The sequence below is a fragment of the Lemur catta genome, chromosome 3 (genome assembly GCF_020740605.2).
Source record: "Lemur catta isolate mLemCat1 chromosome 3, mLemCat1.pri, whole genome shotgun sequence".
NCBI lineage: Eukaryota > Metazoa > Chordata > Mammalia > Primates > Lemuridae > Lemur > Lemur catta.
Window position 1 is genome coordinate 88,043,891 of NC_059130.1, and position 25,147 is coordinate 88,069,037.

The window sequence follows — 25,147 nt, forward strand, 5'->3', positions numbered from 1 at the left end:
AGCCGGGGTCTCGCTCAGGCTGGTCTCGAACTCCTGACCTCGAGCGATCCACCCGCCTTGGCCTCCCAGAGTGCTAGGATTACAGGCGTGAGCCACCGCGCCCGGCCAAGTAGAATACATCTTTAACACATTTTGAGGAAGAGAAGAGAGGGAGGTGACACGAGGTAATTTTGAGAAGCTAAAGCCAAGTTTCAGTTCATGAGGAAAAACACAGAACTTCAAAAACATGTGCCACTGATTATACAAGGCTAAGGGTTTCTTCCAGAAAGGAAGAATCATGTCATATGCTCACTTAACTTTTGAGTAAGTCTATGAAAGGAAAGAGAGAGGAAAAAAAAAAAAAATTAATTCCTATTAGAAAACTCAGAAAGAAAACTAAAGCAAGGGAAATAAAATACATCTATAAGAATAGAGAATTTGTAATTTAATTCTTTTGTCTGCTTCCAAGGCAAACTAGGCCAAAACAAATGTAGCCTAACAAAGTAACAGAACTGCATTAATAAGAAATTATCATGATTGATTTATGCTACTCTAAATAAAACACTTAGAGAGTTTCTCTGAAAATAGGTATTACTCCTTACACACTGTGGGTAAGAAAGTCCTTTAGACTTTAAAAAAAAAAAAAAGGTATGCAAATATTTCTTCAGGGTATAAAGTAGAGTGAAGGCACTTCCGCACTATAATCTTACAATAGTCCTGTGAACAACCTTTCTTTCTGAAGGCTTCACTCTTTGCCTCCAGTAGCTCTCCAAGGAATTTTGCTGAGGGCAAAGAGCTAGCAGTAAGTTCCTTCCTTCCTTTTCTATATTTAGCTGTAAGCTGTTAATACAATATCTTCACCCTTCTTTCAGAGAACATAAATTCCCAGTCTGAGGCTGCAGTATAAACTCAGACATAACCCAAGTACATTCCACAAGCTTTAACTCCGTCTGGTAAAACACAGTCTAGATACAGTATAATGTCATTGATTCAGCCCTCCCTATAATTTAGGACTTCCAATAATTTATACAAAACCACTATGCTTAAACCAATTCACTAAGTACAAAGTGTAAATAACCTTAAAAGAAATCCCTGATGATTATAAATCATGCTAAAAATATATATTAGACAACAATGTTAGCTTAGTTCCAGTTTCTATACATAAGCCAGAAAAAGGTATTTCTTTCTAGGTAGCCTGTGACTCAGATTCTCTCTATCCATCATGAACCAACCTATCTACATTACTATAATTCAACTGTACATTGCATTTATGGTATTACCTTAACTCATTAACCTGAAAATGTAAATTCCCAAAAGGAAAGGATTCCATTTGGTTTACACTCAAAAGTTCTGCAAGATGCCTAGAAACTTCCACAGAGAACATGATCAAACATCAATTTATGTACTTCAAATAGTCATATTCTATTCATAGTCTTTCCATTAAAAATCAGGGTATATTCTGTGTAAGTAAAAGCCAACCACTGTTCCACACACACCTGAGTTTTTATTTTATTTTCAAGCCTCTCTAAGTCATTGGTCTTGTGATTCTTTTTAAATGAAGACTTTTCTCAGGGATCCTTACATGCTCTGAAGCTTCCTTCAGTGAGATAACTCCATATTTCATATATTTTTCCTAAACAATTTCATATACTCCTGATACATTCCAAAGATACACTTTAATTCAACAAAATATTTACTGAGGGTATATGTATCCCCAGTTGGTAGGCACTGGTGATACAGTAATGAAAAAGACAGTTATTCTGTCAGAAAGTTGGGGATAATTCTGAATTTCTTTTCCCTCATCCCCTTACATATAGTTAGGGGGCCAAATCTGTCCATCATATATATCTTCTGTACTTATATTCTCTGGGCACTGGCACTGCCTTTGTTCAAGTCTTCATCACTTTTCACCAGAACCTTGGCAATAAAGCTCCACACTGGGCTCCCTGCCTCCTACCATTTAAGATAAGGGATTTGGGCATCTGCAGATTTTGGAATTTGGGGGAGGGTGGTGGTATCCTGGAACCAATTCCCCACAGATGTTGAAGGACGACTGTATACCCAGTAGTGGAATTGCTGGATCATATGGTAGTTCTAGTTTTAACTTTTTAAGAAAACTTCATCCTATTTTCCATAATGACTGTGCTGCCATTCTTTTAATTAGTAGGAAAAAAAAAAGTGGCAATAGTAGTAATAAGAAACATAAGCTTAACAAACATAACTGAGAAATCATGAGGCATGCTGAAAATGGCAAATATTTATCAATCAAAGAGACAATCATTAGAATTTGGCCCATTAGACTTTGGTCCATTGCCTATATGTTAATTTTTGAATGAAAGAAAGAAAATGTATGAATACATCTTATTTCTAAAAGTCAACCATTAAGGACTTTATAATATGTGGTAAGAATACACCATCCACTACCATGCAAGTCTTTGTTCAACTCAGTCTACTTTCATGCGTATTTTCAGGTACACACTATATACCAAAGGGAAATGCTTTTCTTTATATATTTTCATTTACTCTTCACACTAATACCTACCAAGCTATGTGTTCCAAACTGGAAAAAAAGATTACTAAATATATATCAGCAATGTCTCAGATAGTAGAGTTAATGAATAAGTCTATTTCCTATTCTCTCTCTCTCTTCTTTTTTTTTTTTTTTTTGAGACAGAGTCTCACTCTTTTGCCCTGGCTAGAGTGCCGTGGTATCCGCCTAGCTCACAGCAACCTCAAACTCCTGGGCTTAAGCAATCCAACTGCCTCAGCCTCCCGAGTAGCTGGGACTACAGGCATGCGCCACCATGCCCAGCTAAGTTTTCTATATATATTTTTAGCTGTCCATATAATTTCTTTCTATTTTTAGTAGAGACGGGGTCTCGCTCTTGCTCAGGCTGGTCTCAAACTCCTGAGCTCAAACAATCCACCCGCCTCGGCCTCCCAGAGTGCTAGGATTACAGGCGTGAGCCACCGCACCCGGCCTATTTCCTATTCTCTTTCTAAAAGAAAGATACAAGGTGAATGTTCCAACAACAAAAAATGGACAAAGGAATGAACAAGCCATCAAACAAGAAACAAACACATTAAAATACATTTTTGAGGGGGCAATGAGTTGGCATAATTTTAAAATTATAATAACTAAGTACACATGAGGGGCATGATGAAGCATAGGGGAGTGAAAGCAATTGGAGAAGATTGTTTCAGGAATATTAAAAATATTTATGCCTTCAGATTTGACAAACTCTTTTATGAATCTATCTATCCTAAGTTAAACAGAGATTTGGTGGAAGATTAACCAAAATAGAGAAAATAGAGAAAAATTGCACAATACAGATGAAATATTTAAGAGAAAAACCTATACAATACAGATTAATGGCTAATATGATTATTCACAAAATGGAATATTACATACTTTAAAAAATCTTATTTTCTTAGAACATTCAGTGTCATCGGAAAATGCTCATGACATAATATTTAAAATTGAAAATCTGGATATTATTTATAAAGAATAATTTGATTTTATAAAACACACACACACACACACTCACACAGAGTAGTCCCCCTTATCTGAGGGGAATACATTTCAAGTTCCCCAATGTATGCCTGAACCCATGGTTAGTACTAAACCCTATATATACATGGCTATAATAAAGTTTAATTTATAAATTAGGCAGAATAAGAGATTAACAACTAATAAAAAAATAGAACAATTACAACAATATGCCAGCATCACTACTCTTGCACTTTTGGGCTATTATTAAGTGAAATAAGGGCTACGTGAACACAAGCGGTGCAATACCCACAACAGTCAATCTGATAACAATATGGCTACTAAGTCACAAAAGGACAGGTAAGCATACACAACGTATATGTACCAGACAAAGGGATGATTCATCTCCAAGTGAGACAGAGCAAGACAGCACAAGATTTCATCATACTACTCAGAAAGGTGCAGAATTTAAAACTTATGAATTGTTTATTTCTAGTCTTCCATTTAATATTTTCAGACCACTGTTAACCACAGTAACTGAAACTGCAGGAAGCGAAACTTCGGAGAAGAGGGAACTACTATAAATAACTGAAGGATCGGAAGGAAATACACAAGCATGTTACTAACAATTATCTTCGAACAGTAAGATTATGGGTGATTATTAGCATCATCTTCACACTAGCCTGTATTTTCCCAAATTTCTATAGTGAGCAGGTACTCACTACTTAGAAAATATGGAAAACGGAATGGTGGGATAAAATGTAAATTATTAACAAAAAAATAAAATTAGCTTCTTGAATCTCGTCACCAAGCCAAACAGTCCATAGTTAAACCGGGAAGATTACAATTTCAAATATTCAGGGAGGATCTTGTACAGAAAGCAAATTAAGAAGAAAAGTATACCAGTGAAATACAACCCTCCTCCAGTAATATAACAAACTCCCAATACATGAATTCAGTAGCATTTCCCCCACCTACTGAAATTATAACATCTAACTAGAAAATTAGTTATAGCTGATTTACTTCCCTTATATGAAATCTGTAAATATTTTTGCATTTTGTTTTGTAGTGGGGTTACCACATAAAAATAAAAAATAGAAAGCTGCAGAGGGAAATTTTTTTTTAAGTCAATGGAAGATAATGGCATATTACTAATGATAATGCTGAGATGATTATTTGTAAAGCAGAAGACATTTAAGCCTGCAACCATGGTTTAGGTCTCATGATTTACTATTTTTCTAAATGACTAATGATGCGTATGTGCCATGCTGAGTTGACTGATGTTAATGCAGTAGAGGAGATGTTGCTCTAACATACTTGATCAATATAACTTTTCTGAATTAAACACTTTCCTTAACCATAACACTGGGCTATCTGTAGTAGTTCTGCATTTTAATAAATGAGTAAGCTGTAACTGACTAAGTGGAAAGGTCAGTTATCAAATCAAACAAAGGCAACTTCCACTAACATATAGTTCCTGAAAGTTCTTCTAATTTAAGCATTTTTAATGCTTAAAAAATCTTGTGTTTTGTCTCAGGCAATCTGTATTGCTTTAAAAGTATATCTAAATAAATTTGCGAACAGATTTCATACTTCAAATTATTTTAGAGAACATATTGCTTAAAGGATGTCCTTAGTAAAGTCCTTTGAAAGTGAAGAATTATTTTATGAAGGACTAATCATATACATACCCCTAATTTTCATCTTTAAAAAATTTAGATTTTTCACATGCCAGGTTTGGTTAAGACAAGAAACCCCTACTATGTACGTTAGGTTAGGACACAGTAAGAGACAATCTAAGATCAAGCCCAGGTCACTTTGACTCTCTCTGTCTCACTTCTCTTACCTATAAATTGGGGATAATTCTATCTAATGCATAAGGTTGTTACAAGTAAAATGGAGTAACATGTGAAACCACTGGACCTAGACTGTGGTTCTCAAATTTTAGAGGGCATCACAATCAATAGAGATGGCTCATTCCCAGAGTTTCTGATTCAGCAAGGGGGAAAGGGCGAGAATCTGCATTTCTACCAAGTTCCCAAGTGATGCTGACCCCCTGGTTTGGGACTATACTTCAAGAACCACTGATCTAGACCAACCTGGGCACTAATCCTGGCTCTGTCACTTAGCTTCTCTGAAACTCACTTTCTCTAAAACTAGAAATAAAACTATCTCATGGGCTGTGGAATTTAGGAATTATACATAATGCACAGTACCTGCTAAACAGTGCCTTGTTCAAAACAGATATTTAGTAGAAGTAATAGTGGTTGTTACAACAACCACTATTGCTACTATTTCTATTAAGTAATGGAGAACATTACTTGTAGAACATGTAGAACATTAACACTGCCAAATTGGTTTCTTTATTTTTTAAACTACGTATAAAACTGTATGTATTTATCCTTCACAATATAATATTTTGAAGTATATATACATTGTGGGATGGTTAAATCTAGCAAACTAACAAATGTGTTACCTCACAGAATTATCATTTTTGTGGTCATTGCCAAATTTTTTAATTGCATTACACTGCATTGTAATTTAAAGTTCCTGGCCAGGCGTGGTGACTCACACCTGTAATCCTAGCACTCTGGGAGGCTGAGGCAGGAGGATTGCTTGAGGTTAGGAGTTCGAGACTAGCCTAAGCAAGAGCAAGACCCCCGTCTCTACAAAAAATAGAAAAATTAGCCAGGCATGGTAGGACGTGACTATAGTCCCACTCGGGAGGCTGAGGCAAGATAATCACTTCAGCCCAAGGAATTTGAGGTTGCAGTGAGCTATGGTGAGGCCATTACACTCTAGCCTGGGTGACATAGCAAGACCCTGCCTTAGAAAAAAAAAACAAAAAAAAGTTCCTTACATTTTACATTAATTCCTTGTCTGATAAAATGGTAAAAGTTAAATACAAAGCAGTTGACCAATTTCAAAAAAACTTTTATTACAGCTTAAAGGAAAATGGCTCTAGAGCACAACTATCTGTGTTCAAATTTCAGTTCTGCCTTATATTAGCCATGTCTCCAGATCTCCCCATTTCTTTATCAAGAAAACAAAAATAGTATAATAGTACCTACTTCATAGGGTTGTGAGAACTGCATGAGTTAACAAAGGTAAAACTCTAAATAGTGCCTCACATAAAATAAACATTCAATAAATATTAGCTATCATTATTATTATCCCAATACACTGTCAATAACATTATGAATCATCATATATATTGAATCATTAGAGACAATTTTATTTGAAGGTAAAATTCAAATGACTGGTTTTTTTCTAATTATTAGCATGAACTATAGTCTTCTATTAGGTTGAGCCATTTGAGCTGCCAAGCGACTACTTTTGACCTACAAAAACAATAATTTCATACTGTTGAGCCTAACAGCTTTCATCCTAACCTCTTGATCATTCCTCTGAGTCTGCTGGCAGTTCCACTCTAGAGTGATCCAAGGTTTAATCCTCAGCACTCTTCTCACTCTGATCACCCAGGACAGCTCTCACTATTACCATGGTTTTAAGTAAAGACTAAAAATCCAAAGGTTTTCTCTAGCCCATAGCTGCATTCTGTTTGGCCTACATTAAAAAGAAAGTTTTTAAATCTGGAGGTTTCACACATATATACTCAATCCCACCAACAAAATAAAATAAAATTAAAAGTAAATAAAATAAATTAAATCTGGGTTTCTGACTTCTCTTGAAAAGACTGGACAATCTGGCAATACAGGGCAAGCATTCCAAGCCTACCACTGTCTGGAATTAAGTAGTAGCTACCCCTTTAAATAAGGTACAACTTCTCCAAATTGTTTGAGTCTTTATGCAGCCTTACTCTTCACTCATTTACAGTTATATGCTGCTTAACAATGGGGCTGAGTTCTGATAAATGCATCATTAGGCAATTTCATCATCGTCCAAACATCACAGAGTATACTTACACAAACCTAGATGGTATAGCCTACTACGTACCTAGGCTATATGGAATAGCCTGTTGCTCTAGGTTACAAACCTGTGCAGCATGTTACTGTACTGAATACTGTAGACAACTGTAACACAATGATAAGTATTTGTGTATCTAAATATATCTAAACATAGAAAAGGTATGGTAAAATGGCCAGGTGCGGTGGCTCACACCTGTAATCCTAGCACTCTGGGAAGCCGAGGTAGGAGGATTGCTTGAGCTCAGGAGTTTGAGACCAGCCTGAGCAAGAGCAAGACCCCGTCTCTACTAACAATAGAAAGAAATTATATGGACAACTAAAAATATACATAAAAAGTTAGCCGGGCATGGTGGCGCATGCCTGTAGTCCCAGCTACTCGGGAGGCTGAGGCAGAAGGATTGCTTGAGCCCCAGGAGTTTGAGGTTGCTGTCAGCTAAGCTGATGCCACGGCACTCTAGTCCAGGCAACATCTCAAAAAAAAGAAAAAAAAAAAAAATCACAGCTATCTTACCATGGATGAGCTGTCCACCCCTCTAGCCAAAGATGATACCCCCAGCTGTGCATTAGGTCCCATCTTCTCTTGCCTTCTTCAGCACACTGATCCAATAACTCTCCCCTTTCTCTCTTGCAACATCAATTTTTCCCTCTTTACCGTATCACTGCCAACAACATGGAAATATTTTATTGTTTCTCTTATTCTAAAAAAACAAAACTCCCTTGCTCCTATTTCCCCCTCCACCTACTGCTGTATTTCTCACCTTCCCTTTACCAGCAGTCCCCAATCTTTTGGCACCAGGGACCGGTTTCATGGAAGACAATTTTTCAATGGCCTGGAGTGGAGAGAGGAACAGTGGGGCAGGTAATAATTCAAGCACATTACATTTATAATGCACTTTATTTCTATTATTATTACATTGTCACTTGCCACTCACTGATGGGGTTTTAATATGAATCTGCAAGCAATTGATTCATTATGGTCTCTGTGCAGTTAAACCTCTCTGCTAATGATAATCTGTATTTGCAGCCACTCCCCAATGCTAGCATCACCACCTCAGCTGATTATCAGGCATTAGATTCTCATAAGAAGCACACAACCTAGATCCTTCACATGCACAGTTTACAGTAGGGCTTGTGCTACTATGAGAATCCAATGCCGCTGCTGATCTGACAGGAGGAGGAGTTTATGCAGTGATGCGAGTGACGGGAAGCAGCTGTAAATAAAGATGAAGCTTCACTCGCTCACCCGCTGGCACTGCTCACCTCCTAATGTGCCAGCTGGTTCCTAACAGGCCATGGACCCTTACAGGTCCATGGCCCAGGGGTTGGGGACTGCAGCCTTCACAGCAGAACTTGAAAGCACTGTCTAGACTTCTATCTTAAAATTGCTCTTCTCAAAGTTACCAATAAGCTCCTCACTATTAAATCCAGTGATAATTTCTCACTTTTCATCTTATTTGACCTGCCAACAGCATCTGACACAGCTACTGATCCCTCTCCTCCTAGAAACATTCTTTCTTTTGGCTTGCAGGATACCACATGCACTTGGTTTTTCTCCTCCTTTTTGGTTGCTTTGTCTCAATCTCTTTTGCTGGTTTTACCTCAACTCGTGCCATCTAAATAAATGTACAAGTACCCAAGGGCTCAGTACTTGGACCTCTTCTTTCTATGCTTACTCACAAATTCTCATGGCTTTAAATACCACCTATGTGCCAATGACTCCCAAATTTATTTTTCCAGCCTGAACTTTTCCCCTGAACTCCACACTCCAACTGTCTACCTGACATCTCCCTTCAGATGTTTGGTGGACATCTAAAACTTGTTTAACAAATACGTACAAAGCTAAATTCCTGATGGCCGGTTCCCCTTCCCCCTATAATCTTCCACTCAGTTACTGGCAACCCCATTCTTGTCACTCAAGCCAAAAATCTTGGTGCCAACCTAGACTTATCTTTCTGTCACATGCTACAACTCAACCTTCAAAATAAATGCAATATAATGTAACAATATACTTAGCACTATAAAAGAAACTACTAATATATGCAACATGGATGAATCTTAAAAACATCATGCTGAGCTAAAATAAAGCCAGACAAAAAAGAGTACATACTGTATAATTCCATTTATGTGAAACTCTCCAACTGAAAAATCAAATCTATAGTGATAGAAAGCAGATAGTGGTTATCTGGGGCCAGGGGCTGGGGATAAGAACTGACTGAAAGGGGCATAAGGGAATCTTTTGGAATAATGGAAATGTTCCATATGTTGATTATGGTGGCAGTTATAAGTAAAGAAATTTGTCAAATCTCATTGAACTGTATAATATATACATTTTATTGTATGTTAATTATACCTCAATAAGTTGATTAAACACACACACACAATTCAACCACTTCTTACCATTTCCCTACATCTACTACTACCATGTGGGAGCCACCACCGTCTCTCTTCCGGCTTACAACAGTCTCCTAAATAGTTTCCCTGCTTCAGTCTTTGCCCTGCTGAATTTTATTCTCAACACAGTGGTCAGAGTGAGCCAGTTAAAACATCACACCATGTCACTCCTCCTGCTCTAAACCCTCTACTGGCCTCTAATCTCAGTCAAATTCAATGCCCTTATGAAAGCTTTCACATGATTGGAAGATCCTGTCACCTCTTGGACCTCACCACCCATTACTCCCCCTAGTGTTTATCTATACTACCGACCACAGCGGGCCTCCTTGCTGTTCTTCAAATATGGCAGGCACTCTCTGCACTTACTGTTCCCTCTACCTGGAATGATATACCTGCCGCGGTTCCTCCCCAACATAGCCATATACCTTGTTCCCTCACTTTCTTCAGCTCTGTCACCAAAAGATGCCATTTCAGTTGAGTCTTTCCCTGGCCACCCTGTCTAAAGTTTCACCACCTCCCCACACACACACACACAACCTCACTTCTATTTCATTTTCTTCTTTCCTGCTTTATGTTCTTCTTCCCAGGTCTTATCATTGTCTTATTTACTTATATTTTGTTAATTTATCCTGTTTATTGGCTTTCTCTTCTACCAGAATGGATGACCCAAGGGGCAAGGACTGTTATCTGTTTTGTATGCCACTGTATCCCCAGAATAATATCAAAATAGATGCTGAACAAATAAATGAATATATCTGAACAAATTCTAGCTTTCTTTTTGACAGCAGAATTTGTTTTATAGATGACATAAAACAATTGATAATTCATTTGTTTTTTTTAGAAATTCTGGCATATTAAATTAAAACCAGCATATTTAAAAATATGTTAATGTATATCAGCCAAAATTTGCTTTTAATTCTAATCAAGATTTAAGATCAGACACTGAGAGCTTTTTATCAAATTTGCAGAGATTTCCTTATGACAAAAGACCTATGAGTGTGAAATAACTCTCAATGTTGCCAAAAAAAACAAATACAGTCTTATTGAGTTCTTTGCAAAAACTAGATGTTGTGTTGCCTAAGACTCCCATAACCACTATAGTAGAAAATAAACTAACTGGTCCAACAGATAGGAATCTATTTTTAAAATATGCATAAGTCTTATTTATCCTTATCATTTAAATAGTTCATTAGGACAATTTCTTATTTTATAAGCAAGCCACATAAATGTGAGAATGTTAAAGAAGAGACAAATAATTTAAAAGTAAATCAGAAGGTAGAAGTTTCTTTGCTCTAGAGATCCAAGTCTCTTCTCCTTTAAACATGCAAACAAATACAGCTTCTGAAAGTCCAAAGGAGGTATCTCCCCAGTAACTGCAGAGGAGAGAATTCCATACTGCAGCCTTCACCTGCACCCAGCAACCCTTCTTTAAATGTATTAAAGTATTCAACTTCATTCCAGTAAGAGTTCCAGGGTGTGGGAATTAGTTGCTTTTACTTATAAGCAGCATTATATACCTAACCTGAAAATAAAGACTCTGGGCTTTCATAACAAGATTAAAAATGTTTTATGAAGTTAAATATAGTAGAAAATTTCAGGAGAGCATCATTATTTAGGCAGTCTGAATAACTATTACCAAATACAGCAAATATTTTAAGGATAAGCTAGAGAAAGTATTAGAGATATCACTATTGAGTACGTTGGTTTATCTTTATTATATATAACCTACATCTTTCATTTCTATGTGCCAATTTCTTAAACAAGACAAATGAAGAAAAATAACTACAACATACTATTCTAGTATAGAAAGACAATAGCTGCCTGAACACCTCACATGATATGTCTGGTCACTGTAAGACTTCATAACCAAAACATTTTTAAGCAATAAATTTATTTAATATTTACTTATCTTGGTATACACCTAGTATCTACAACAATGCTTTGTCACTTGTAGTTCAGACAAAGTGCTAACCTCTCCAAATCTTTTCATTTCCAATTATTTTGGACTGCTTTAAACATAAATAGTGATTACTCTAGAAAGGCAAAATAACAAGAACATTAGTAACAAAACTAATAAATACTCCTAATAGGCGAGAAGTACTTTAGGACAGGAGCATTAAAAATGACTTTTATTTGCTGGTTTACAGTTTTCAAAGCAAGATGAAATGAGAATGATCATACAGTGCCTTACCCTTTCTACCGGTGAACCATAGCATGCAATGTCGAAACATAGCAGTGGCAGATGGCATTGGTGTTTTTAACTATAAAAAGGATAATAGCAGAGAAATGATGGCTGGGAGACAAAACAGAAATACAGATGAAATGAATGCAAACTTGTAGTTCTTGAAGCAGAGCAAAACCTTTAAGCCAAAGGTTGCCACTAGCTTCAATTTAATTTATATTTTGAGTTTTACACAGACAAACACTGCAACCTTTGCAATCAGTCTTTAGACTCTTCATGCAGAGAAGCAGAACCACACTCCTCGATAAAGAAGATCAGCAACCTTCTGTAAACACAAGCCAGCAGCAGCAGCAGCCCATTACTCTCTCCCTTCACTGATTTTTATCCTTTAAATTTTTAATCTCCAATTGCAGCCAGATCCACAGTCGTTTCAAATAGATCTGTATCCACTGCAGACACAAATCTCTGCCTAACCTGCAGTACCACTTCATCCAGAACGTTCCTGTGCACTCGTTCATGCAGGATCAGTTGCAAAACCATTCAAGTCATCCAGCAAACAACCCAAAAGAGAAGGAAAGAAGCAGTTGGGACTGTGAAGAGAAAGAATCTCTTCTTTCAGCTCACCCTGGAAATGGAAGGTTTTCTGATCAACAGTTATTGTGAAGGTGCTGTCGTCCTCATCGTCTATACCAATCACAGCTCCCTGTGAAACAAAGAGCAAAATCCCAATAAGGCAAACAATGACATCAGCAATATTCACTACTGCTACAGCCCTGGAATACTCAATGCACCAACGACACTGGAAACAAGCTCGACACAGAGAAGAGGAATCTAAGACTCTAGTTTTGCTTAAAGTGGAAGAACTAAAGGAGAGGGGCTGGCAGGACTCTAGTTCCCTGCACAGGTACTTTCTATACCCTGTATAAGGGACATAGATGTGGTAGGAGGGGGATGGGACAAACATAGAAGCTGAGTCTAGAATTTGTGTTTAAGAGCCAGCCACTCAGGAGGATTACTTGAGCCCAGGAGTTTGAGGTTGCTGTGAGCTAGGTGACACCATGGCACTCTTGCCCGGGCAACAGAGACTCTGTCTGAAAAAAAACAAAAGGCAGCCACTGAACCTTTCTGAGCTTTAGATTGCTCTTTAAAATGGGAGTCAGAAACTTCACCAGGTTGTTAGAAGGCTAAAAGAAGGCAGGTTCTTCATCAGGCTACTTTGGTGTTATACGTGTTGATGTAGAAATGCCAGGGGATACATATGCTTCAAAACACCATCCCAACCTCTTCTTCCAGGTGCTCCCATAATCACTTGTACATCATTCTGCTACTGTACTTTTCATACTATACTGTAATTATCTGTTCATATGTCTGCCTCCTCCCACTGAACCACTATGAGGTATTAGAAATCAAGAACTATTTTATTTATTTTCACACAAGACACTCAAGTATATGCTTTCTAAATAAAAGCATAAACGACTCTCCAAATTTGGGGGGTGGGGATGAAACAAGGAACTGCATTTATAAGTTGTTTGTTTTGGGAAGGTGGGTAGGGTAGGTTTAAATCTCTATTTATTTATTATTTTTTAGAGACAGGTCTTGCCCTGTTGCCCAGGCCAGAGTACAGTGGCATAATCATAGCTTACTACAACCTCTAACTCCTGGGCTTAGCAATCCTCCCACCTCAGTTTCCTAAGTAGCTAGGACTATAGGCACATGCTACTACATTCAGCTAATTTTTCTTGTTTTTTATAGAGACGGGGTCTCACTATGTGGCCCAGGCTGGTCTTGAACTCCCAGCCGCAAACAGTCCTCTTGCCCCAGCCTCCCAAAGTGTTGAGATTATAGGCATGAGCCACCACACCTGGCCTTTATTTTTTTATATTTAATTACATGCATCCTCTTACAACAACAGGAGTTAAGGAAGAGATAGGAAACTATGCAAAATAGGTAGTCTTTTTATCAGTATCCTTAAGAAATAAGTGCCTTAAGTAGTACAGAGAGAAAGATCAGAGAACATGGGATAGATCAAATGCCCCAGGTTGGTGACAAGAGAAACAGTGTGCCACAGACAAAATCAGAGACCTTTACACTGGGGGTTGAAAAGACTCAAGGGGACTAAATACCTAATATACCATGGGGAAAAGGCTACACAGGAGGACTACTCCTGTCCCAGGAATATTAGGCAATAGAATCAAACATTTATTCATTTCTTCCCAGAGGCTATCTGGACAAACCCCAACTCTATCCAAAGTCCATCTACTTCAATTATCTTATTTATTCTTTAGTTTCAAATTTCATCCCCATTTTCAGATAAGGAAAGTGTCTCCAGAGAGTATAATGGCCTGCCCAAGGTCACACAAAATGTTAACAGCAGAACCAGGATCGGATCACCATTGGCACGGTATCTAACACCTATTCCATGACAGCAAGTACAGACACACCTCAGTGTAGGAACAGTCCATTATGGTTAAGTTCATTTTGGGGTTAACTGAGTTAACCTTCTAGCTTATAATGTATCAAATATTTGCTGAGTCATAACTTAACACAAAAATATGTGCTGGATACAGCTCTGGAATAGATAACAATAGTCCCTGCCTTCAAGGCACTTATATTCCAGTAGAGGAGATAAAACATGCAAAGAGGTGAGTATAATACAAGGCAAAAGGTGATCTCTACCTGGATGAATATTGAAAACAGTATGCTAAGTGAAAGAAGCTACTTACTAAGGACCACATGTTATATGATTTCATTTATAAGAAATGTCCAGAATAGGCAAATTCATAGAGACTGAAAGTATATTAGTGGTTGTCTAGGGCTGGGGGAGGCAGTTGAGGTAAAATGGGGAATGATTGCTAATGGGTACCATGTTTCTTTATGAGGTGATAAAAACATTCTAAAATTGACCGTGGTGATGGTTGAACAACTCTGTGAATATACTAAAAACATTAATGTATACTGTAAATGGATGAATTGCATGGCATATGTATTATATCTCAACGAAGCTATTGTAACTCATCCCACTCTCAAATGCCTGTTCTTTCTTTTGAGTTCCTTAATCAAGAACCGAAATGTAAGTTCACCAGTCACCTACTCAATTCAGATAGAAATTTCCAGGTTCTACACAAGTTCTCCTTCATCCCATAACCACAAGGGATGCTCATTCCACCTCTGGTCTATTATCTTAAGTTCACTAATTCTTCTCCATCCTCACCGCTATTGCTCTAATTCAGGCATTCATTGTTTCTGGTCTGATAATGTAATCTGTCTGCCTTTAGTCTGGCCACCTTCTATTAACAGTTCACAGTCCTTGCTACTGCCGGAGTAATATTTCTAAAACACAGACTCTTACAGGAGATCTACATGTTTAAAACCTTCCTTGGCTCTCCATGAACTAATAAATAAAGTCAACATTGCTTTATAATGTCATTCATCAAGGTTATTCAAAATTTGGTCTAACCAACCTTTCTACTATCATCACCCAGCCTCCTTCCTCTCCACCTCCTAGAGACCCTGTGTAAACTCAACCTCAACATTTCTTCCACACACTGAAAAAACACCAAGCAATTTCACGTTTTTATGTCATTCCTCAAGCTCTATTCCCTTCATTTGTTAAAGAAAAGCAAAACCTCACATCTCCCTCTAGTAACCACCTCCTCTCTGAGTGCTTTCAGAAAGGAGCTTTTTGAAAATTGGCCATGCCTTAACGGTAACCTTTCAACGACTCCTGCAATCTAGCTTCCTTCTTCTCATTGCACCAATCTTCTCTCTCAGAGGTCTCCAATGATGATGTTTCTACTCCTTAGTTTTGTCATGTAGCACTTCTCTGGAGCATGTGTTGCTGCTGCTGACCATTTCTTCCTCTCCTTCAATGGCTCTGTATTACCTAAGCTGTGCTGCAGAAACATTTCTCCCTAAGTACCTTTGGTAATCTAAATGGGAGAAAGCATTACTTTCTGGTGCATTGCACTTTCCCTTACCTACCCAAAGGGTTCTTTAAAGACTTTGGAACCTAGCTAACAGTCTCCCACTCCAACTGGGTATTGCCATTATCCTGAGCAATCTTCTATGTACATGTGCACAAGACATCAGACACTCTAGCCTCTGTTTCTTTATTTGTTCAACTCAAATAAACTTCACTGCCATTCTCATTCAGTCACTCATTCCCTATGGCAATACTCTAGACATGCACAGTCCAATACAATGCCATTAGCCATATGTGGATATTTAAATTTTAATTACAACTAATTACAATTAAATAAAACTTAAAAATAAGTTCTTCAGTCATATTTCAAATGCTTAATAGCCACATGTTGCTAGTGGCTGGTCAGCACAAATACAGACCACTGTAATCACTGCAGCAAGTTCTGTTGGACAGCATTGCCATAGACCTTGTCACTGCAGAACATTAAGCCATAGTAAATCATTAATACCGCCAGTTAATGAACATTTCCAGTGAGCAGGGCATTATGCTAAGCATTTTATACAGAATACCTTACTTGAAAATAATATATTGAAATGTAACATATATACAAATTGTTAAATGTACAAGTTCAATGAACAGAAGCTTCCCTTATAACATTTCCTAATCATTAACCCTACCCTCCATTCCAAAGGTAAACATTAACCTTAGTTCTAACATTATAAATTAGTTTTGTCTGTCTTTGAACTTTCTAAAATAGACTTGTACCATTTATTTCCCTTTGTGTCTGGCTTCCTTCATGCAATATAATGTTTTCAAAATTCATCCACGTCATTGCATGAAGCAGTAATTTGTTCTTTTCTATTGCTTATATAGCATTCCTCTGTATGGATACCCACAATATATTTATCAATTCACTGCAGATGAACATTTATGTTGTTTCCAGTTTTACATTATTAGAATAGTGCTGCTATGAACATTTTTATTCACATCTTTTGTTATACATATATTTCTGTTAGATACAAATCTAGGAGTGAATTTGTTAGGTCACAGGATATGCATATGTCAGTTTTAGTGGTTCTCAAATGTGAGAACCAGTTACACTCTCGCCAATGGTATACAAATGTTTCAACTGCTCTACATCTTCACTAACACTTTTTTATTTTAGTCATTCTTAGCAGGAGAGTGGTGGTATCTTATAGTGGTTTTAATTTCCATTTCCCTAATTAACTGATGAGGTTAAGTATCTTTTTGTGTTTGTTGGTAATCTGAATGTCTTCTTTTGTGAATAGTTCAAGATTCTTGCCCACTGACAAGACTGGACTATCTTTTCTAATCATTTGTAGGATTTCTTTATATATCCTGGATATAAGCCCTTAACTGGTTATAAATTAGGCAAGTACCTTCTTCCACTCTATTGCCTGTTTTTGCACTCTCATAATGATGTCTTTTGACAAAGAGTTCTGAACTTTAATGTAGTACAATGTATTGATTTTATACTTTCTACTTGTGCTTTTTGTGTCTCCTTTAAGAAGTCTGTCCCAGACCCAAGAACATGAAAATACTCTCAGGCCGGGCGCGGTGGCTCACGCCTGTAATCCTAGCACTCTGGGAGGCCGAGGCGGGTGGATTGCTCAACGTCAGGAGTTCGAGACCAGCCTGACTAAGAGCGAGACCCCGTCTCTACTAAAAATAGAAAGAAATAATCTGGCCAACTAAAATATATATAGAAAAAATTAGCCGGGCATGGTGGCGCATGCCTGTAGTCCCAGCTACCCGGGAGGCTGAGGCAGTAGGATCCCTGAAGCCCAGGAGTTTGAGGTTGCTGTGAGCTAGGCTGACGCCACGGCACTCACTCTAGCCCGGGCAACAAAGCGAGACTCTGTCTCAAAAAAAAAAAAAAAAAAAAAAAGAAAGAAAATACTCTCTTTCATTATCTTTTAGAAACTTTTACATTGGATGTCAGGTGGAGTAAGTCCTCCAACTTTTTTTTCTTGGCCTTTATAAATTATAAATCAACATCACCACCACAGTCATAGCCAGCCCTCCCCAGAGGGACAGGTGAGAGCAAGTCACCATTTCTACCGGGGTCTGTTTGTTGACTGAGAAGGCAGGAATCAGGAGTGGGTATTCTTGGCCCTTTATAAACTTTTGAGTCAGCTGGACAAATTACACACACACAAACTTGCTAGCACACTGACTAGGAACAAACTAGGATTGCTATTTATTTAGGTCTTCTTTAATTTCAATAATTTTTATATTTTTCTGAGGTCTTACCCATTTTTTATAATATTTATTCCTAAAAAATTGATGTTTTTGATATTATAAATGTCCTCTATTTCTAAAAATTCATTTTCTAACTGCTAATTGCTAGTATTAATATATTAAAATATAGTTAATGTTTGCATAGTGACTTTGTATCCAGTATTCTTGCTAAATTCAATTACCAATTCTAATAGTATATCTGTACAATCATTTGGATTTTCCTTATGCTCAATTAGGTTGCTTTGAATAACCATTTTATTTCTTCTACTTAAATCCTTATATCTTATATTTCTTTTTCTTGCTTTATTCATTGGCTAGGACATCCAACAACAAAAGCAGTCATCAGGTAGAAATTCTAAACCTTCCAGCTATGCCCTCCCACTTGACGACTCACTTGTATCTAAACCCATCTCACTTGCTTTCCATTTGTCATACTGGAAAAGGCATCCAGTCTTCTAAAACCCAGTCCCCTCCACTCGTGCTCCATCCCTTATCACCTTTTCTCAGGTCTCTTCCTCTGCCAGTCTTCAACTTCTCTCTCTCTCTCTCTACTGCATTTACACATACTCAAGTCTTTACCCTCTTTAACAATGACCCTGTTCAATTCCACATCCTCATCTATCAATTGGCCCACCTCTCTGCTTCCTTTCCAGTCAAGATTATTCAGTTGTCCAAGCCTCTAGCCTATAATTTATTTTATTCTTCCATTCCTTGGAGGATATGCAACCTCAATCGCTCTCCTTCACTTTCACATATGACCTGGTTTGCCTGGGACAATCCTGAATTATTCCTGTTGTTCTGGCACAATAATAAATAGATCTCCCTTTTACTCTCAAGAGTGTACAGTGTAAGGGATACAGCCACAGCCCAGCCCACAAGGCCCTCAGTGATTTGTTCCATTTCTACCTTCTAGTCTCATCTCTCAACAAATTCTACACTTGAACAGCTTGAGGTTTACCAATTACCCCAAGTTCTCTCCCACCACCATATCTTTGCCCATGTTCCATCTGCCTGAAACATCCTTCCTCTCCCTTTATCTGGATTTAGAGTAATTATTTTTTACATCTGGTAAAGCAAAACTCCCTTTGAAAAGCCATATATGGAATAGTGTTCTATTGTTAACAAAAGTTATTTGTTACGCTAATCTACCAAAATATCAACATTTTTATTTCAACTCTGCTTTTACGGCCCACTGTGCCAATCTGATAAACATATGTATCTTTCAGAGAACTTTTGCGATTTTTTTCAAGGTTACGGATGGTCAACTTTTCAGGATCTGTCAGTACTTGAACTCACCAATGTGGCTGTTGCTCCAGGGTCACATTACCCAGGTACTAGACAGAAAAAAATTAGAACTACATAGGCTTGTCCAACTGGACTAATTTCCTGACTTTCTCTATTTCCCTTCTTTCTATACACATGGACATACTTCAGACATGAATCATAGTTCTGGTGCCAAAGACAGAAAGATAGTTTTGCTCTCATGGCTGGGAAAAAAACAGAATTCTGGTTATTTGGGGGCCAATCTCCCTTTGGAAGAATGAGTGGGCTGGTGAACTGGTTCCAAAGATAATAAAAAAAGGAATGATGACTCCTCTGGGACATAGATTGCTCACATAACTCATAAAAGGAATGTAAACAGTGCTAAGAATATGGAGCATAGCTACTCGCATTGTAATTCCACAACCATATACTTTCCATCACTGCTCAAATGACATTAAAAGTCTATCTCACATTTATATAGCACTTAAATATGCTGAGATTTAGGCAGAACAAGTTATTACTCTTCTTTAGAGATTAAGAAACTGAGACTGAGAGAGGTAAAAATCTTTACCCAAGGTCCAACAACTAAAAGGCTAATCCCAGTACTTTGGGAGGCTGAGGCACGAGGATCACTTGAGGCCAGGAGTTCGAGACCAGCCTGGGCAACATAGCAAGACCTCAACTCTACAACAAATTTAAAAATTACCAGGTGTGGTGGCACGCACCTATAGTCATAGCTACTCATGAAGCTGAAGCAGGAAGATCGTTTGAGCCCATGAGTTCCAGGCTGCAGTGAGCTATGATCGTGCCACTGCACTACAGCCTAGGTGACAGAGCGAGAGATTCTGTCTCCAAAAAAGGAGGGGGGGGGTGGGCAGAAGAATACCACGTATGATCCAACACCTGATCCAAAGCCCTTTCTTAAGGACATTGTTATAGTAAGCAATATTCACTAATTACTTCAACACACTTATTAAACATCTCTTCTGGGCCAGAAACAGTAACAGCCAGGGGATATAAAGAAGGATAGGGTATGTTTCTGCCCTGGAGGAGCACATAGTATAGAGCGGAGAGAGAGAATTCAACAATATAGAAAGAAGCAGGAAGGCTGGAGGTCCAGCATGCTCACCAAAGAAGATGCTACACAGAGGACCTGCTTTAGCAACATTCATTGATTCAGTAAGTACTGAATTTTCTAGGCACTGTTCTAGGTGCCAGTAATAGAGGGGTGAACAATTTGCTTTACTTTTTTTCACTTAACGTTTTACCTGATTACCTCAGACATGAATTGAATGTACATATCATCCTTCATACATTTTGAGTATTCTTTTATCTTATTTACTGATTTATATGCATTCTTCTGAGTTTTCTTTTTGCCTTCTTAATTAACATGTAAGAGTTCTTTATATATACTGGATATTAAATTTGCCAGTTTTATGTATTATAAATATTTTCTCTCCTGTCCATGGGTTGTCTTTTCTCTTTGATTGTGGTATCTCTTTTTTGTTCAAAGTTTTTAAAATTGGAATGTTGTCAAATCTACCAATCCATCATGGTTTATGTTTTAGGAAATCCTCCTCTATATCTTGATGTCATAAAGACATTCTTCTATACTTTTTTCTAAGTTTTAAATTTCATTTTAAACCAACAATGCCTCTGGAATTTGTGTGTATAACACAAGGTATAATTTTTTTTTGTCCATATGAACAGCCAATTGGCCTAGCTTCATTTACTAAGTGATAGTGTCTGATTTGTAATGCTATCATATACCAAATACCCACATATGCATGGTTCTGTTTCTCAGCTTTCTCTTCTGTTCCACTGATCCATTTCTTTTCCCTTATACTGTACCATTTTAATTACCATAGTTTTATAAAAAAATCTTACTATCTGGAGAGACAAGTCCCCCAACTCCTTATTCTTTAAAAGTGTCTTTCCCCCTTCACCATTTTAAATGACTTTTAGAATCACCCTGTCAAGTTCTTTGATAAGCCTAATTGTGGTTTTGACTTGAATAGCATCTTGTTTATAGATTAATTTATGAAGAATGGGCTAGGTGTGGTGGCCCACACCTGTAATCCCAGCACTTTGGGAAGCCAAGCAGGAGAATCACTTGAGGCCGGGAGTTCAAGACCATCCTGGGCAACATAGCAAGACCCCCATCTCTAAAAAAAATTTTTTTAAAGTTAGCCAGCAGTGGGAGGGCACATCTTTAGTCCCAGCTACTCGGGAGGCTGAGGCACGAGGATTGCTTTAGCCCAGGAGTTCGAGGCTGCAATGAACTGTAATCACACCACTGCACTCCAGCCTGGGCAACAGCGCAAGACCCTGTCACCAAAATACATTAATTAATTAATTAATTAAAAATAAATAAATAATTTACAGAGTATGGACATATACATGATATTAAGTCTAACCAGGCATGAGCAGGATATAGCCTTTTCTTTATTCAGGTCTTTAGTTTTTCAATATGTTTTATAATTTTTCTCCCTTAAAAGAATGCATTATTTATCATTATTATTATTAAATATATTCCTAGGTAACTTAGAGTTCTTCTTACTACCATGAATAGAATTCTTTTTTTTATAACCTTTTTTCTAATTGGTTGTGGGTGGTATGTAAGAACATCACTGGTTTTTGAATATTGGTCTCATCTCCAAAAACTTTCTGAAGCTTAGTTAATCAAATGGTATTTTTGTAGATTCTTGTGGATTTTTTTATGAAGACAATCATATCATCTGCAAATACCAATAATTTTTGTTCTTCCCTTCTAATCCTTTTTCTTTGGTTGTTTCTTATTTTTGTATTACGACATTTGCCAAGACAACCAGTACAGTTTGTATAAAAACACCACCTACAAATACTAATTTTGATTCTCCTTTCCAAGTCTTGTATCTTTTGTATTTTTTCTTGTTTTACAGCATTCACTAGGACCTCCAGAGTGTAATATTATAAAGCAGCAGCAAAAGCAGGCCCCTCCATCTTGCTGCTGATTTTAAAGAAAATGCTTATACCATTTCATTATTAAACACACTTGAGCCTTTTAGCAAATATATCCCTTATCATCAGGTTAAGAATGTTCTTTTCGTTTCCTTTTCTCCGTTTCAACCCCTTGGTCAATTTACAAGGAATGTTCTTTTTCTACACCTAACTTGCTTAATCTTGAATGCAAGTTTTATTTTATTCATGGCTTCTTCCATATTTATTCAGATGGCCACGTAGTTTTCTTCTTTTAATCTACTAACATCGTAAATTACTTTAATTTTAAAATTAGCATCCTAGTCTTCCCAGAATAAACTCCATTTGGTCATAGTCATTTTTTAGTTATACATTGCTATTGCTAGACATGGTTTGCTATATTTTGTGTCTAGGATTTTGACTCTGGCCTAAAAATTACCTTTCTTATAAAATCCTCGTATGATTTTTTATTAAGGTTATACCAGTCTCATAAAATTAGTTAAGGAGTCCTCTCTATTTCTAATCTCAGGGGACAGTAGGGTTACCTGTTCCTAAAAAGTTTAAGTTTAGTAAAACCTGATACTATTGAGTAGATTTTTTAAACTATTGAATCAATTACTTTAATAGTTATGATACTATTCAGGTTCCCTATTTATTTTTGAGGTGACTCTGGTAATTTACACTTTTCTGGCAAATTATCCATTTTCATGTAGACTTTTAAATTTATTGATTGGCAAAATATACTTGTACCTTGCTGCCAATTTTATTTTTCATGTCTACTATATATGTACATATATGTACTTTTCTCTTTTTTTTTTTTTTTTTAAAAGAGACAGGGTCTCACTGTCACCCAGGCTGTAGTGTAGTGGTGGGATCGTAGCTCACTGTAACCTTGAACTCCTGGGCTCAAGCAATCCTCCTGCCTTGGCCTCCCAAAGCACTGGGATTATAGGCATGAACCACTGTGCCCTGACTCTTTTTCATTCTTAATATTTTTTATTTGTGTTTTGTTTTTTTTCCCCCCCAAACAATCTTACTAGCGTTTATTTCATTACTTTTTACATAAATTCACCTTTCAGTTTGTTGGTGCTCTCTTTGTTTATTACCCATTTCATTAACGTATTCTCTTTGTTATTTTCTTCTTTCTACTTTCTTCAGTATTACTCTTGACTTTTTTCTAATTTTTAAAATGTAATGCTTAGCTCATTAATTTCAATCTGCTTTATAATATATTCATTTAAGATTATAAATCATGTACTCCTATAGATGCAGTTTTGACATGTAGTCTTTTCAATATCATTAAGGTTTAAATACTGTATAATTTTCATTATAATTTTTACTTTTACCAATGAGTTATTTAGAAGTATGTATGTGAGGGGTTGGTTGGCTACTGTTCTGTTAAGGGAATTCTAATTTCTTCCACTGCTGTCAAAGAATGTTATCTATGTGATACTGGGTCTTTGGCATTCTTTTTCCATAACAATTTTAATTTTTTTCTTAGAACCTTTTATGTCTACCAGAAGACTTCTTCCAAGCTTTCTTACAGTTAGCGCTTGCCTGGCATGTATTTTTCCATCACTTTCTGATTTAATTTTAAATTTGTAACTATTGAAATATTATAACCATTCAGAAAATATAGTACTAATGACATCTATGTACCAATCACAGAGATTAAACAGATGTGTGTGTCTTGCCCAAGGGAACAGATTTTCAATGTTAAATTCATAGAAAAGAGATAAATTTGCAAAAAGGCTACTGGAGTAACAAGAAAGGCCAAAATCAATAGAGTGATTTTCACAATGAAATGACAAGACAATTGATAAAAGTTCTTTTTTTTTTTGAGACAGAGTCTCACTCTGTTGTACGCGCTAGAGTGTCGTGGTGTCAGCCTAGCTCACAGTAACCTCAAACTCTTGGGCTCAAACAATCCTACTGCCTCAGCCTTCCAAGTAGCTGGTACTACAGGCATGCGCCACCATGCCCAGCTAATTTTTTCTATATATTTTTAGTTGTCCAGCTAATTTTTCTATTTTTTTAGTAGAGACAGGCTCTCACTGTTGCTCAGGCTGGTCTTGAACTCCTGAGCTCAAATGATACGCTTGCCTCAAAAGTTCTCATGTGATAAGATCTAAGGGGACAAGGAAGACATTCTTAAGGTTATACATTAACCTAAAAATAATACTTTATTGTATCCCTTCTAAGATGTCACTTATCATAAGATGCATTCCAATGCCAAGGATGTTTGAATATGAAAAAAATGCTGTGGTAATCAATGAAATGGTGCACTAGCAGAAGTCAGTGCTAAAACCATTAGCAATCTGTCATGGGACACTGCTAACCTTTGTGATGTACTAAAAGAAAAGAGAACAGATGATGCATCCCTCAGGGAATCACAGTAAACTCTGATACCCAGCACAATAGGTAAATGGAGGACTCAGTTTCACTGGACTAAGTAAAAGAGAGTTACTCTAAGACACATATGAATTATTAATAATAGTTTTCAAAGACACACAATACATTTAGCATTAAAACTTTAATATAATTCATCTTACTTTGGGGATTCCTAAGATCCCATAGAATTCTTCGGAATTTGAGATTCATCTGTATTAATAGGAATTATTGATTGCAACAATAGCTACCATTCACTAAGATCCTACTAAGTCCCAAATACTGTGTTTGGGTACTTTTTAAATATATTAATTAATTTGATATTCACAATTCCATGAGAAAATGGCATGATGCCCATTCTAGAAATAAAGAAAATACGGCTG

At 37.0% G+C, this 25,147-nt stretch overlaps 1 protein-coding gene across 3 annotated transcripts in view; it reads right to left on the reverse strand.

The window, feature by feature from the left end:
* Positions 1-25,147, reverse strand: part of OSBPL9 (oxysterol binding protein like 9) — a 161,409-nt gene that overhangs the window by 95,436 nt on the left and 40,826 nt on the right. For 2 of the 3 annotated variants that reach the window (XM_045548041.1, XM_045548042.1), the window contains exon 3: positions 12,596-12,674. The exons of the other annotated variant lie outside the window; for it this stretch is intronic. In XM_045548041.1, the coding sequence (XP_045403997.1) occupies positions 12,596-12,674 (79 nt within the window). The remainder of the gene's footprint in view (positions 1-12,595; positions 12,675-25,147) is intronic. 3 annotated transcript variants of the gene reach the window in all.